The sequence below is a fragment of the Atractosteus spatula genome, chromosome 2 (genome assembly GCF_055471065.1).
Source record: "Atractosteus spatula isolate fAtrSpa1 chromosome 2, fAtrSpa1.hap1, whole genome shotgun sequence".
Classification (NCBI taxonomy): Eukaryota; Metazoa; Chordata; class Actinopteri; order Semionotiformes; family Lepisosteidae; genus Atractosteus; species Atractosteus spatula.
The window spans coordinates 60,764,656-60,780,451 of record NC_142707.1 but is presented as its reverse complement, the minus strand read 5'-3'; the positions used below and the strand labels follow the sequence as shown (position 1 = coordinate 60,780,451).

Genomic DNA, 15,796 nt, shown 5'->3' with positions numbered 1-15,796 from the left:
TCCCTTGACAGGACACAAAAGTCCATTACCCTTTTTTAAATAATAAAACACCAATGACTTGCTGCTGGCAGGTTTAGGCTAGGAGGCTCAGATGTTGAGAACACCTACCATAACCCAACCAGACTACTTTCTGTAGAGTTGTGCATATGGCTCAATGAACCCAAGTCTTTACTGATTAAGGATTCATACAGAACACTGCGAATGTTGCACAGATACACAGGCCAGTCGCTGGGGAAGTGTGATCTGGGTAGGAGTGTCTAGTTACAGTACTACAGAGGCTCCACTTCTAGTGACGGGTTGTAACTTGACTGCTTGGTGCTGCAATTATCAGTTCCAGAGACCTCTCTTCCTACTCCTGTGGGGTCATCTGGATGTGGCCACACTCTATCAGGACAATGCATGTCGTCATGCTGCTCATATACAGTAATAACAGCTTTCTTGCACGATGAGACTGTGACAGTTTCCCCACTCCACAGATTTGACTCCCATTAACTTTTGTGAGAAGGAAAGGTACCACATGTGTATAGTATCTAGGTCTCAGTGACTAGTGAGTAGGCACATGTCTGTTGTCCAGGTTCTACAGGACCGAATCCTCCAAGACCACACATGCAACCTGGGGCAAAGCATGTGTCTCAGGTGTACAGCTGGAATTGCTTCCAAAGGTGGTCATACACCCTGTTCACCATGGGGTTTCACAGTAGAACTGTTGATGACCGTTAATCAGAATAAAGGCTTTAACTGTGGTGTCTGTTTCATACTGTATGATATTTTTCAGCAATGACTGTTTAGTAAATTTTGCAGTGTCTTTCTTTAAATCCTGAATTTAGTTATTGGAATTCTTTAAATTGATTTTAATCAACATTGTAAGAAATATAGATTGTACCTTTGCAGTATGAAAACACTTTTTCTGGTAATTGCAATTATACTACAAAAAAAAGACTGGATAAAACTCCTGGTTTAGGATACTGTTTGTTTTATTCACAAGTCTAGTATGCAGGTTTACAGATATCTCAGCCTGTACACACTGTATACAAACTATTCATTGCTTGCTTGATTCATGGAAAAAATTCTGAAATGACAAGTTGCTGCATAAGATTTACCACGTTAGTGGGACATACCATTTTTACCACTTAGTAGTAAAGCTCATTCCAGAGTACAAAATACTGCAGCACTGTATATAGCAAACCGACAGCCCATTAGCTAGGAAAATATTATTTTTCATATCATTCAAAATCCTGTTTTGAATTCTCTACTTTAACTTTATGACATCTCTTTATGTTTAGGATTTATATCTGCACAAAACAAAACTGTGTAGATATGAGAATCAGTAAACAATACTGGGTGTTTAAGTCTTAATGGTACAATAGGATTTGCTATGCTAAATGAAAACAATGCTGACAAAACAAGGACTATGTTAGTGCAGGAGATGCTTCTATGGCTTTTAGTGCAGTCTTCGGAAAAGCCCCAGGAGATTTATTTAACAACTCTGTAAAAGAGAACAAATCACACAATTTTAAATAAAATATTAGTGTAAATATATAATTAACATTATTAAAGTATAACCAAGATCTGTATGTTGAGTAGAAGAGTGCTCAATGAAGCACAGTCTATATTGATATGTAATGCTCTTTCTCTTCCGTTTTCAGCTGGTTTTGTCCTTCGTACTCTCCTTGTTTAGAAGATATTGATAGAACAGGGTTAGTTTTCTTGTGCTCTTCAATTAGCCTGCTCTTTGAAAAATTTTCATTCATGTATTTTTTAGAAATAGAAAAAGATCTCTCGTAGTAGCCATAACAGACTGCAGGGTTTTTATGGTGATATTTATACCCTTGGTACGTTGTAATGCTACTGTGGTTTCTTGGATACTTTGCAGTACCTGAGATTTTCTTCTGCATCTGATTCTGCTGGCAAGCATCTTCTAACCCACATAGAGATATCATTTTAAAACTATGTAGGATTTCACACTTTTTCATACAAGCTTGTTAAACCATTTTTGAATAAAAGTGCTTCACAGCTTACTAAAGCTTGTCACCGTGTTACCTAACACAGAAAGAAGATTGAGATATACTTGTAGTTTTAAACCCCCTAAGCTCTTCCAGAATAAGACTTTAGAGATAAAAATCCAGATTTCATTCACTGTTACTTCAGGGAGCAACAAGTAAGAAAATTTGATCCCATTCAAAGTCATAGCACTATTACAAAATGTCTGAGTTTTCCACTTAAGCAAAGAGACAGATGGCATGTTTGGTATGGAGATAAAGTGATAGCAAGGTGTAGGTGAGATGTGACTGCTTACATGGTATTCTGTTTGTAGCGATCCAGAGCCTCCTGTGCCACCACCTCTGAGAATTTTGGGTCATTCCATGGAATGTCTCCGGGGACAGTGAAGGTCATTGGTGGGCTGTCAAACAGCTGGACAGAGACATTGGTGTCTTCAGGCTTTTCAGGATCCTCACTTGTTCTTGAAATTACCTTTAAAAGATCAGAATCCCTAGGTTATGAAGTGTTAACAATGGAACACCAGAAAATATGTAGATAGGTAGACTAAGCTCCTTTCATATTAACTTCTTCCCCCTTTAACCTTTTACCTCTCCTTTCATCATTGAACTTTCTATCTTTTCACAAGAATTGTCCATTTTTTATTATTACCTGCCCAATTATGAGAATCGCCAATTGTCTCAAGTATCATTTCATGGTGATGACCCATGTAGTTACATGGGGGAGAATGAGGAAAAATAGAAAGGCTTCTCTGAGTTTTTAATCTTTTTAAGTTGTGTCCCTGATGGAGGTCACTGTAAGCCTGTAATAAGAGCCTCATGGGTCACTGTGTGAGACATATTGGGGTTAACACGTTCGGTGTTTTGTGTGTGGTAATTTGTTTGGTGTGAGTGAAGTTTTATTTAATCTCTGACCCAGGAAAAATTGTGGTGTGGCTGGTTGAGGAGAGAATGCAGGCTCGTGCTGTGTCTGTTATTCTTTTTCTTCTTCTTTGTTGGTCTGCTAGTTTTTTTATCAATGACGTTTGATAATCAGCCAGTGAAAGCTCTGTTTCCCTTCACATGAATGCCTAAAACCCTAAACCGAACCCAGGATTTTACAACTGTATCACTGAGACCTGAGAGAACAATGGTTGAAATATCTCATCCCTACTCTGTGTTTTCAGCAGTGAATCACGAACCGGAGTGATCAAGTGGAAACTATGTGGACGTGCATTTAAAAAATGAAAACAGAAGGCACTTTTTTACCCAATGGATCGTGGAATTACGGAGCCAGCTGCCCAGCCACGTTTCTGAAGCAGATCCACAGGTCTCTTTCAAGAAATGACTGGATGAGATCCCTGGATCAATTAACTACTAACAACCCAATGGGCAACATGGGCTGAATGGCCTCCTCTTGTTTGTAATGTTTCTTATGATCTTATGTTTCTCACATTATACTGTATGGGAGGCTAAAGTAGCCTTAATCTGAATTGTTAATTAAATGCAAGTCTGGTTTCTTGCTAATTCTTTGTGCTCTGCTTCCAACTTGCCCTGTTATAAATTAAACATTTAACTTTTGAAAAGAATGCTGGGAAGTCCTGGGCCAGGTCAGCTAGTGACACTGCTCAGGCTCATGTCATTCACTTGTTTTGTTTTTTTAATTACAAATGAATTTATCACTGTTGTTCAGTAGGGAGTGAATAAGACGGAACCAGGAGCATTGGGCAGTATTATAAGGATTGTTGTGTCTCAGAGAGAATGCAGGCAGATTCACTAGGACACAGCTCACTGTTTTGATCTGGAACATCCCGTCCTTCTGGGTCTGGTTGGCCAGTGCGGACACCCATCCAAACTGCCTGTTGACCATGTCCAGCAGGCTGGAGGTGTTGAACATTTCCTCCTCAAATTTCCTCAGCAGTCGGTTGTACTCCTGGGTGAACTTCTCGGCCATGGCCAGGGCTCTCTCTAGGTCCTCTTTCAGGGGCCCATCCAAAGGCTTCTTGCCAGAGCAGTCTGAAAGAAGAAACAGGACGCTACTGCTTACAGCTGGGGTCTCAGGACAGCGAGTGAAGCTATGCCAGTCTCTAGACTGTCTCATGACCTCTGCCCCTGACTCAATCTTTCCTCTTCCTATCCTATAAAAACAGGTAGGAGCTCTGTATTTTCTCTCTTTTGCCTCATGTCCATCTAGTGGATGCTTTAATTCTTCTCTCTCGGTATCTCCCTGGAGTGACTAGAGCCCGCCTCTGTAAATAACACTGCAGCAGACCTGTGTGTGAGCCTGAATTCACTTTCTCCAGCCTGTCTTTTCCACACCCCGTGCACTTAGTAACACCGGAGCTCGTCACAGTATTATTCCTCAGTCCGCCGTTCATTTTAACTTGTTTCTCACCTCTCTGTATACGGCATATAGTTAACTGAATAACAATGTACCTGTTAATAAATAGATGATTGGCATACAGCGACACATGTGGGGGATGTGTCTGAACCTAACAGACTGCCTAACTGGGAACAAAACAGGAAGGGAAACTACTGTACCTTACCTCATCAACCACATACAGTACAGTAGAGTATGTTCAATAATTACTCATTATGTCTGCCTACGCCCCCCGTGATCACCAGAACACTCCTGTCACTCATTTCAGTCCATGCTCTGGCCAGGAAGGGGGTGTCCATATATGAAGAAATTTCTTTTTCCCAGAAAGTGTTTTGGATTGGTCTTGAAAATTCTTTAGCTTTAGCTTGCAAGTATGAAATGCTCCATACCAATATGCTGGATCTCTTTGCATTTTTCACATTCCTCTCGTAGTTTCAGGCAGCCTGCAGAATTGCGCCGGATCTCTCTGCACGTCATTTGGTCTCTTCCGTAAGGTCGTGTCCTAATAACATCTTCATTAATGCTCCCATCTAAATATTTCAACAGAGGAAAAACTCAAAGTGGTTACACTCCTCCTGAAATATATATTGAGGGACATGGGTGTTTAAACATGTAGCATTGTTCTTCATCTGACAGAAATCTATTTTAGTCAATCAATACTTTAATTTGTTTTTATCTTGTGTGTTACAGTAGAAAATAAAAAATATAGAAGGAATATATGTAGGAAACACCTCTATCGATATTAATTTTGAACTCACATTTGGCTATACTCTCAATGTGAAATGGGCAATTCTGACTTGCAAAATTATTTTCAAAACCTTAATCTCCAGTAATTTCCCAATGGCCGAAGAGATATGTACCATTTGAAGGAGAGGGGGATGTTCCAAAGTTGTCTTCCATATGTGGATCAAAAGAGTCAAAAATGCTCCGGGCCATGTCAAACATTGGCTGGAACATGCTGTGAAAGCTGGGAAAACCACTGCTGTAGTAGGGGGACCTGTAGACACGTGACCTCTGTTGATTCCAGCTGTTTCCATAGGCGAAGGGTGAGTAAAACAAGGGCCTCATGAACGGGTGGTGAAAGGAGTGCATGTGGTCGAACACCTTCATGCTGTCCAGGAAGATGCTGTCCACGCCATCGGCCACCTCAGTGTAGCGCCCCTCCAGGTCCTCAAACCGCTTGCTCTGCTCCTTGTCCTCTTCCAGGAGAGAGTCAATATTTTCCCCATTAATCCATATGGATATCGGTGAGGTCCTGTTTAGAATTTCTTCCAGCTAAGGGAAAAAAAACACATGTTGTGTGTCCACAGAAATAATAAATAGACTGAGTAAATTACATTGACCAGAGTTAGTTTGATTTGTCTGGCCGCTGTATCTGCTAAAAGTAGAATATGTTTGAATAGCCAATTAGCCTTTGTGGGTACATGATGAAAAGGTTCAGTAAGTGTAGATTTTACCACATAAGTTATTAAAACTAGTTCTCTTCAATAAGGAATACAGTGAAATGCTAGTTCCCCCAGTTGTAAATACCCAACATGACTGAGTAGCCTGTGTCAGGCTCCCTCAACTCCCTGTATTTACATGTGCTTCCTTTTCTTCCTGTTTCTGTTTTAAATTCTCTTCCCCACAGTCTTCACTCATGTCTTCTGGTTTCTGAATCATTTCTGAGCATTTTTAGTCTATCAGTGTAGGGTGTACCATTGAACCTGGAAATGTACTGTATCTTATTCGTCCTGTTTGTACTGATTTGTTTTGTAATGGAGTGAACATAATTGTACAAAATATTCTAAACGAGGTCTTACTAGTGTAAAGTACACTTTTAACTTACCATTCCTTGACTAAAATTCTACATTTGTAATTAAAAACATGTTATTTTTAATTGCTTTTCCACATTGTCTAGATGATGAAAATAATATGTCTACATAAAACCAGTCCAGAATCCAGTCTTATTCACACGTGGCTTTTCTAAATTTGCTGTTTCCCATTTTGTATTTAGTGTTGATGTTTCTGCAGCTGTACCTCTGTACTCTGCACTTGCATGTAACACTCATACATGATCATACAATATTATTGTGGAGGAACAAGTAAAGGTTTATTCCATCCTGAAAAGAGAAGAAAAGAAACACAACGTTTTGGCTTTGGAGCCTTCTTCAGGTGTCAAGAAGAAGAAGGCTCCACAGCCAAAACGTTGTGTTTCTTTTCTTCTCTTTTCAGCATGGAATAAACCTTTACTTGTTCCTTTGCAGCCTATGCATGCTGACGCAGCTACCTACTGGAACTACAATATTATTGTGGTTTCTTTTGTCTCTCCAGCTCCTGTTATCATTATTTCACCATCTGCACTACGTTGTTGACTTTGAAGTGACTGTTTAAACTTACTAATAAATTAACACATGAATATATTATTAATTATAAATTTAAGGTATATTCAGAAACATTTAAATAAGGCTATGTCATAAAATATTTTCAAAACAACCTGAAATTGAACAATTATGCATTTGAAATCTGTATTGAATAAATACACAGCTGACCTGTCTTCCCACCATGCCTGACCCACTGCTGCAAGTCCGGGAGTAGTATTTTATGCAGGTGTTTTTCAAGCAAGGTTTGCACTCCTCCCACAGGGCCTGCATGGACTCATTGCAGAGTGTCTGTTCATCGTTCAGTTTAGACTCAACTTCCTTGGCTGTGTTCAAAGCATCCTGGACACAAGAACAGAGCAGATAAAGTATTGCTTTTGAAGTGTGGTTTTGTGGTGCACAGAGACAAAACAAAAAAAAAGAGACTTGACACAGCATGCATTTCGCCCTTATTCTCCTGTAAACAGATTTGTGTAACATACTTCTTAATTCACTCAAATGCTCATCAATACTTCTTTAAGTGTTTAGAACCATGATTATATATTTTACATGTTAAGCTCTCCGTGTAAGAAAGATCAGATATAGACTATACCTGTGTCTATCACCTCCATACTTAATAACCATCCTGTAATTATCCACCTAGGAATGAAGTTTGATCTGTGATCTTAACAGTTAATTTTATTTCCTGTACAAATGTCTATTATGCCTGAACTGATAGACAAGAAAATGCTTGAAATGTAATTATCAAATTACATTCTAACATGTGCAGTGCATGTACAGTAGGTAGTAGCCCTTGAGGATGAAAAATATAGTATGTTGTAATTCCTTCTTTAATAAAAGCTATTCATAAGGCCTATTTCTACCTCTTTCTGTTTCTTGGTTTCCTCTAAGCTCTTCAGAAACTTCTTGTGGTCTTCTCCAGACTTCTCCATCAGAGTCTTCATCTCCTTGACCCCATTGATGGCATTTTCAATCTGCTGGTCCAAGTACTTCTCTCCCAGAAGTGACATTTCTACAAAGCAAAATGAATTCACTGGAGCCAAGAATCAGCACAAGGGAACATTACAAAAAGCACCTGCCAGCTGGAGGTATGGTTCATATGTTCATAAGAAAATGGGATCTTTGAGGTACATTGAAAATAAAAATAAAAATTTAGTATAACTAAACTAACAGTTCATGTATAAAACTGAGAGTTCCTGAGTCAGATTCAGAACACCCGCTGAATGGGACAAAGTATTCTTGCTAATAGCTGACATAGTGTAGAGGCCAAAGAATGATAGCCAATGGTTTTGCAAACTGAATACAAAATACAACAGACAAATACTGTATATTATAATGACACATAAAAAGACAAACTTTCATACACAACAATTTGTGAAGAAAATATTGCAGATTGCAAACTTTGTAGAAATGTTACAATTAGTTTGTTTGAAATGGTTTTCATTAGTCATTCATATCTGTCACACTTTATAGTTCTCTAGACCTATTTAAAATAAAATACATTTGCTATGATTTTTTAAAATTGAATCATAAAGGGAGAATGAAAAACGCTATACCTTTATTTCATCCAGTATGTCTTGGAATTATGGATGTATATATTAGTGGAATTATGATTGATTAGATATTAGAATTGTATGATTTTTCAAAATTGTATGAAAGCTTGCTTGCCCTCTATAAAAGAGTGGAATGTCTGAACACAAAGTAAGCTTTTGTCCTAATATGTTTGAACTTGTGTGTGGAATTACCCCAAAAATATATTATATTATCCTCATCATTCATATTAATCCCATTATCACAAATACAAATTATTTGATTGTAAAACAGTTTTGAACTGTTTACTCTTTACAAACATGACACCTAAAGGTCATATTAAGGCTCCAGTTCTCTGCACGTACGTGAAAGCTCGTCTTTTGAAGGAGGCAGCAGGCCCTCAGCAGACCAATACAGCAGGCACATGACCAGGAATGACCAGGACAGCGTCATCCTGCGATCTTTGAAAGGACCTGTGCAGTTCAGTGAATGCTCCTGTAAGAATATATGGGAGAAAGAAAGACATGAGTGACTCATTTTGTAGTGAAATTCATAGAAGTGGATTGATCGTCTTTTGGTTCAGAGAAACTTTGCAGTTTACCTTGCAAAGTAATCAACCCATTCTCAATTTGCTGACACAGTTCTGAGCCTATATACAGTACCATTTAAATCATATGAGTTAGTTTTTTTGCTCAAAGATTGGTATCAGACTCATTTCACTATCGGGTGTTTTCTAGAATTTCTATTGTTGTTTTATCCATTCGTCGGTCATCACAAAACCACTTACCCTTGTTGAGGGTTGTGGCAAATCCTATCCACCTGGACTGGACCACAGAAAAATAAACAAGTAGATTAGCAATTCACATCGAGGCCGCATGTCTTTGGGAAACCAATGCCAATGCAATGAACACATGAATACTCCACCCAGACAGATGCCCAAGACTGGAATCAATCACAGGACACTGGAACTGTAAGACAGCAATGCTAACAGCCATGCCAGCATACCACCCACATTATCTTTTTATTGAACGTTAGTTCATGTTTTAGTTTGATTTATTGTACAGCAAATCTTAATTAATGACACTAAAACAAACAATTGCCAGACTTGGCCTTTTTAACAATGGTGACGTCTTGTCTGCCTCGGGACTGGGCAGACACATCCTCACAAACTGGCATCTGTTCAAAAGCCAAAAGCACAGATGCACCTCTCCAGAGCATGCTTGCAATGTGTTTGTGATGTGAGAGTTTTTTCCCCTGTCTAGGGTTCCATCAGTGGGTCCCCAACATGTCAATGACCTCCATCGGCGAACAACAGAACCAGGAGGAACAGTGCTTCTGTCAGAAAACATCATTGTAATAACTGCTTGAAGTTTATAGCACTTTCTATCCCAGAGGACCCCAAAGCTCTTTAGACAGAGTGGCCCACTTAATCCACCACTGAAGTGCAGCACTATGGATGTGCAGCATCCTAGCAGTTCAGGTAGAGATGTGAGAAATAACTGTAGCAATTGAATTCAGGAAGATACCTTAGGGTGGTCAGACTGCAGAAGAACAAGGCAGAATTTAGCCAGGTCTCCAAGAGCTCCAGTTAGTCAGGTTAATGTTTCATCTGAAGGATGACACTGTGTACAATCACAAACAACGTGTCCTGTCTCTGTGCTGGGGTATTGATGTAGACATTCTGGTCCTGAGAAGAGAATGCTAGCAACCAGTCCTGTTTGAAACAGCCACCTGTTTTTCCCAGAGATCGATCCAGTATCCCAGTACTGACCACACTCAATATCGCAACATTAGCTTCTGAGATCTGACAAGACAGTCTACCAGTCTACAAGTCTAAGGATCACTGAATGGTATACATTTCATTATTCATACACAATTAGCCAATAAACCAAAGAGATTGCACAGCCATATCGCCCTGCAGCTCTCAACTGGAAACCCACTGAAGCTAAGCAGCGTTGAGCCTGGTCAGTACCTGGATGGGAGACATCCTGGGAAACTATGGTTGCTGCTGGAAGTGGTGTTAATGGGACAGCAGGGGGTGCCCACCTTGCAGTCTGTGTGGTTCCTAATGCGGTATAATGGTGGGGACACTATACTGTAGTGGGTGCCGTCTTTCGGATGAGACGTTAAACCAGGGTCCTGACTCTTGGTGGTCATAAAAGATCCCCGGGCATTTCTCAATAAGAGAGGGAGTTATCCCGGTGTTCGGGCCAAATTTTGCCCCTCTGCCTTTACCGTGGCCTCCAAATTGTCCCCATGTATGATTGGCTTGAACTTGCCCTGTGATGGACTGGCGCCCCATCCAGGGTGTACCCTGCCTTGTGCTCGTTGCTTGCTGGGTAGACTCCGTATGGTATAAAGCGGTTTGGCCAATGACATGACATGACCAAAGAGATTGCAGAAAGAACACACTGCTTGATATCAACCTTTACAGCTTTATGTCAAACAGAAAAAGCTAACACCATCCAGCATCTCAATTAACATAGCCAGACACATTTTCAACATACAAAAAGGAATACTTCCTGTTGTTTAGTTAATTTGAACAAATATGTCTGTTTTAATTTGACTAATTTGGCACTTGATAAATCACTTACTTCTTTATGTAAATTTAATACAATAACCACAGGATAACCTTAGGTTTAAACACTGAAATAGTTTGCATGGCTACAAAACTTCACAAAAAAAAATAGCAGCACCACATTCAGTAGGGATGTTTATTAAGAGGTTATCTCCTTTTGTCTTCTACGGTACCATAAACTGCTAACTCAGAGAAATAATTTCCTCTCAGAGCGTGCTATCAGAAATGCCTTTGTAATTGTAGCTAATTTTACCATGCAGTGGTCTGATAAGGAGACAGTATAATCATTATGTCTTTGAAGAAGAAGCCAGTGGTGATGACTTTGGGCTTTTCTAGACACGTAATATGATGACATTTTTCCACTGGAATGTAATGTCGTTATACTGTCCCAGACCAAAACTACAGCATCACAGAGGCTAAATACTAAATTATTTTTAAAAATAATTTAATTTATTAAAATCATTTATTAAGGAATTATGAGAAAGATTGTAAGAGAGTTTAATTTAGCTTGTAATAGATGCATGCATCTTATTTCTGTTCTATATACTGTAGCACATTGCTCTAAAGTGTTAATTTTAAAAACAAACCCACAATTTAATGAAAACATGACCCATGGAAAAGAAGCTAACACTTTTAGGAGCTTACTAATTTGCTTTTATTGGCTCTAGTGTGCAACTTTAGGGCAGCTGCTTTTCTGTTTAAATCTTAGGGTTTCAATTTCCAGGGATAAAATTGAAGTTTGACTAATTTCTTTTCTTTTATTGTTTTTATTCCTTGGTTCATAATTGAAGAAAGGCTCGATTTAAGGTATATTTTAGGCCAACAATCCGGTTTCAACATGATCTATTCATTAAAAAGCTACTTGTTAGTAGAAAAAGAAGTTCAAATGTGGATTTTACAGTCCTTATCTTATTGCGGTGCAGGATTTAACTGCCACCCACACCCTCTCATTTGTTTCGAAGCTGATGCTCAACGTAATCCTACTTTCTGTGCTGAAGTAATAGCTAACCTGACATCAAGTCAGCGATTACAGACTGCTGTTACAGTAAATGAGACAGAACAAGACAGTGTGGAAGGACTTTTATTTGATGATAAAGAAAGCAAGCTTAATCTTCTGCTTAACATTTCACGTTTACAGTTTTGCAATCCCCTTGCTAAAAAATCCAAAACTGATTTACGCTGGATATGAACATATCACTATGTCATTAAATTCTGTTTGTGCACACAACTGAATGCCTGGTGGCAATAATATGTGCGTTTTGTGTCTGTTGTTATGAGCTGCTGATGCAAGCCTGGTGCTTTAACTGTTAATAGAGGCGCTCAGGAATCAAGAAGTTTCTGCCAAACTGAGGCAGTGAGGTTTGTTATATAACAAGCTACAGTATGTTTGCTGAATTCATTATATAGAAACAAGCCCAGCTGTTGGCTCACAAACCACACGAGTCTTTAAACACTAAAGCATGACTCTGTTTGTGATTTCCTGTTAGGATACCCAGCTTATATCATTGAAATAGTTGCTGCAAATAAAATTATAATAACCACAAAAAGTTCCATTAATGAAAAGTAGGACAATCCTTTAAATGAAAGGAACACATTGGGACTGTTGTGAAAAGAATGAAGGCTATCAACAGAAGTGCCAGACCAGATAATGCTTTGAATTCTTAAGTCTTTTGTTTGTGTTAAATAGTTTAGAAATACTGTGGCTGTAGCAACGGAAGTACAGTACATGCATGATTAACTTAAAAATGAAGAGTGGCTGTGTTAACTAATTGAAAAAATTTAAATGTCAGCATCAGTTTCATTTCAAATTAATTTTATTTTCATTTCATATTATGAAAACACAAAGACATTCTATATTTCTCCCAGTTAATGGTTTCTCCAAGTTTTCATCACAGATGTATGGGTGTCAATTAATAACTAAACAAATCGCCTTATTGTAGTGTTGTTTTCATTGTGAGAATCTTAAACTAACATGGCAAAAATGGTCAGTTTCAAATATGTTCAGGTGCTGGAAGAGTGGGCTGTCCACTGCAGTCTCAAAATGAAATGAATATATCTGTACATGCAGAACAAGATCCAGTGAATTAACTTTAACTTCATAGCTGGGCTGGGAATACAAACCCCAGAAAAACCCCAGAAAAAAACAACAACAATTTAAATGGTTCAATATTCTTATGGCTTTGATGCAGAGCAAAGCAAGAGATTAGTCCAGTGAAACAAGGACCATTGATTACTTTAATCGTCATGAGGTTTAGTTTTTAAATTCTTCATGTGCAGGGGCTTACACCTCCACATTTGAAGAGTATTGTGCAAATTATTAAACAAATTCGAAAGAAATCTTTCTGTATTCCAGTGTTCAGCCAAGCCCTGCACTTGTGAAATATGAATCAACCCATTCAGTAGCACAAAATGTGTGAAGAATGATTCAGCTTACATTATACACATTTTCTAATGCATTGCAGGCAATTAAACTATTTTGCAGTAATGCAGATGCAGCAGATGCAAGCACTGTGGTGAACTAGCAAAATCAACACCTATACAGTATGTTATATACTGTATATATACTGTATAACCTACAAAGAACAGCAGTGCTCAATTTTAAATAATATAATCAAATACATTGTTTTCCTCAAGATAGAATTCGAAAGACAATGATACTTTTTAATACAAATCAATTGTATTAAGAGTTAAAAGACACATCAATACTCATCAATAGAATCATCTTATAGAGAAATATACAGTATTCATTGAGATGGCAACCTGGAGAATATCAGTATTCAAAAATGAATTTCCTACAAGATAAACAGTATTATTGCAGATGCAGTTTACTCACCTCCCTATTGGTCTGTCCCCTCAGTGGATGCAGCTGAGAATGACTGTGTTATTGTAGGTATTTATACCTTGCAGTGATGTTGACAGTATGATTCACTCGCAGAGAATGCCCTGTGGTTTCAGACTTTTCTAGAAGTTGTGTAATTTTCTAATATGGCTTACAGCAGAGCCCGCATTTGACCAGCAGTCGGCAATGTTGCTCTACCAACCAGTAAGATCCTGCAGTTTATGTTTCCAGGATCACACGTAGAGAAAAAAAGGAATACAATTTTTTTCATGGATTTTGCAGCATTCTCCAAACATTCAATAAATACAGCAGATGAAAATAAAGCACGGTCACAAGAAACAATAAATACCACTGGGATTGGATGATTTAACATATAGCCAGTGAGCTCAGCTTTATTTTGGAGAAATGGTATAAATAATAAAGACAAAGGCAGTCTGAGGCTAAACTTCCTAATGCTTATATACGTACATGACAAAATAGCAGCTGTAACGCCTGAACAGACCAGATAAAATCAATGTTTTGTGCAGTTATTTAAACTTATACAATATCTTCATACTTCAGGGTCTTTGTGTTGCCACGTCTGAAAAGGACAGTAAGATCCAGATGGCTTCTGTTTCTGTTTTATTGTTTTTCCTCTGACACAAGGTCATTGTGTAATGTTTTTCATTCAGAAATGACTCAATGCAGAGTGAAATAAGGCCAACGAGCAAGCATTTTCATCACATAAAAATAGCTGGTTTCTCCCTTTAGAGCCTGGGCTGCATCATTTGCTGCTTTTGTGTGCATATCACCCTCGCCTGTGCAGTATGCCAAAAATACTGTAAAGATCAGGGGTGTGGCTCAGAAGCCCAAGGTTATCTCCACTCCGCAGCTGATTCTTTGTTCATTTCAATCATATTCTTTGACAAACATACCATTAAGACTGATTAACAAATGCTGCAAAACACTTATGCTTTTGTTATTGTTGATGGGGGGCATGTGACATCTGCGCCGTGTCATGCAAGCAGGGCTGTCATCTTCCCTGCAGACACGTACTGTAGCCAATGCAGTTAGGACGGGCTGCAGACAGCCACTGCCTCAGAGCTTGGCAGAGCCTCACTCCGCAGTGTGGAAGTACTTGTCCGACAAGGTCAGAGAGAGAGAGACAGAGAGTACAGTATCTTCCTCGAAATTGCTAGCAGGCTGACAATGGCCGGTCACCAAAATCTGTTATTTAAACAGTACAGTTAGCAGGCTAAATTGTGATCAGACAATGACAGCCCCAAAGAAAGTGTCCTGGTGTCTGACAAGTACAGTGAACAGATACAGTATGACAGAAGTAATGTATTTTCAAAATTTAAAGTCATTTTCCCTTAGTAACCTTTCTATTACTGTCTTATTTTCCTGAACTCAAAAATTCTATACTTTGAATCCCTTCAGCTGGGCATTTATTCAATGCTGTAATTGAAGACCAAATTCCACTTGTGCAAGTGTGAAAAAAAGCCTGCACAACCTTCTCACAAGACATCATTAGAAATATCTTGCATATCTTGCAATTAATGGTGTTATAGTATTATTGTTCTCAGAGGAATATGTTTGAATTATGCATAGCCATTAACACCATTTATATATTTGCTTGGCTTTTTCTTTACTGTAGCCCCCCTAAAATGCCTTAAGCACTATTTTTTATTTAAACTTTCTGTTTAAACCCCCATTAAAATTCACCACCTGCATGCCGTGGGCTACGGCACCACCAGAGAAGACAGCTTTTTGCTGCAAGAAGTTTCACAGTTGGTACCCAAGCCCACAGGTTGACTCAGAAGGCCTTTATTAACAGATACCAGAAGTCAAACGCTGGGTCTAAGAATTCATAACTGTTTTACATGTTCCTCCGGTTTGTGTTTTTAAAAGAATACGTTTTAGTATAGGTTACCTCATAATATTGTCTATTTTGTATTGATTATCTCCTTTTTAACAGGATTTTGTATTTTGTCTTCAGCAATGGCTATTAAATCTTGAGGTTGTGCCTTTTTCTGCTTATGATGTAACATACAACTTCTCAAAATGTCATTGTAGGTCCATTAAAATAAAAAAAATAGACATACAGTATGAAATGTGTGTTAAAAATAAAATAGAATATTTTCTTCTATAATA

General features: G+C 38.5%; 1 protein-coding gene across 3 annotated transcripts; it reads right to left on the bottom strand.

Moving 5' to 3' along the window:
- Positions 1-956: 956 nt before the first annotated feature.
- Positions 957-13,864, bottom strand: clu (clusterin). Of its 3 annotated transcripts, XM_088928423.1 has the most exons (10): positions 13,658-13,777; positions 9,034-9,070; positions 8,612-8,741; positions 7,580-7,728; positions 6,888-7,058; positions 5,217-5,631; positions 4,746-4,886; positions 3,769-3,992; positions 2,297-2,472; positions 957-1,486 (listed from the first exon to the last, which is right to left on the bottom strand). In XM_088928423.1, the coding sequence occupies exons 3-10, from the start codon at positions 8,697-8,699 to the stop codon at positions 1,474-1,476; spliced, it is 1,377 nt and encodes a 458-aa protein (XP_088784549.1). In that variant the 5' UTR covers positions 8,700-8,741; positions 9,034-9,070; positions 13,658-13,777; the 3' UTR covers positions 957-1,473. The 3 variants fall into 3 exon arrangements, with proteins under 3 accessions (XP_088784549.1, XP_088784551.1, XP_088784559.1); XM_088928425.1 differs by lacking the exon at positions 9,034-9,070 and having other exon boundaries at positions 13,658-13,864; XM_088928433.1 differs by lacking the exons at positions 957-1,486; positions 9,034-9,070 and having other exon boundaries at positions 2,293-2,472; positions 13,658-13,859.
- Between the last annotated feature and the right edge of the window lie 1,932 nt (positions 13,865-15,796).

Bases quoted from the DNA above. Each gene is read 5' to 3' on its own strand.
- clu (XM_088928425.1), bottom strand. From the start codon at position 8,699: ATGACGCTGTCCTGGTCATTCCTGGTCATGTGCCTGCTGTATTGGTCT. The intron at 7,729-8,611 runs GTACGTGCAGAG...TTTGCTTTGTAG, and splicing joins TTCAAAAGACGAGCTTTCAC to AAATGTCACTTCTGGGAGAG. The intron at 7,059-7,579 runs GTAGAAATAGGC...TCTTGTGTCCAG, and splicing joins AAACCAAGAAACAGAAAGAG to GATGCTTTGAACACAGCCAA.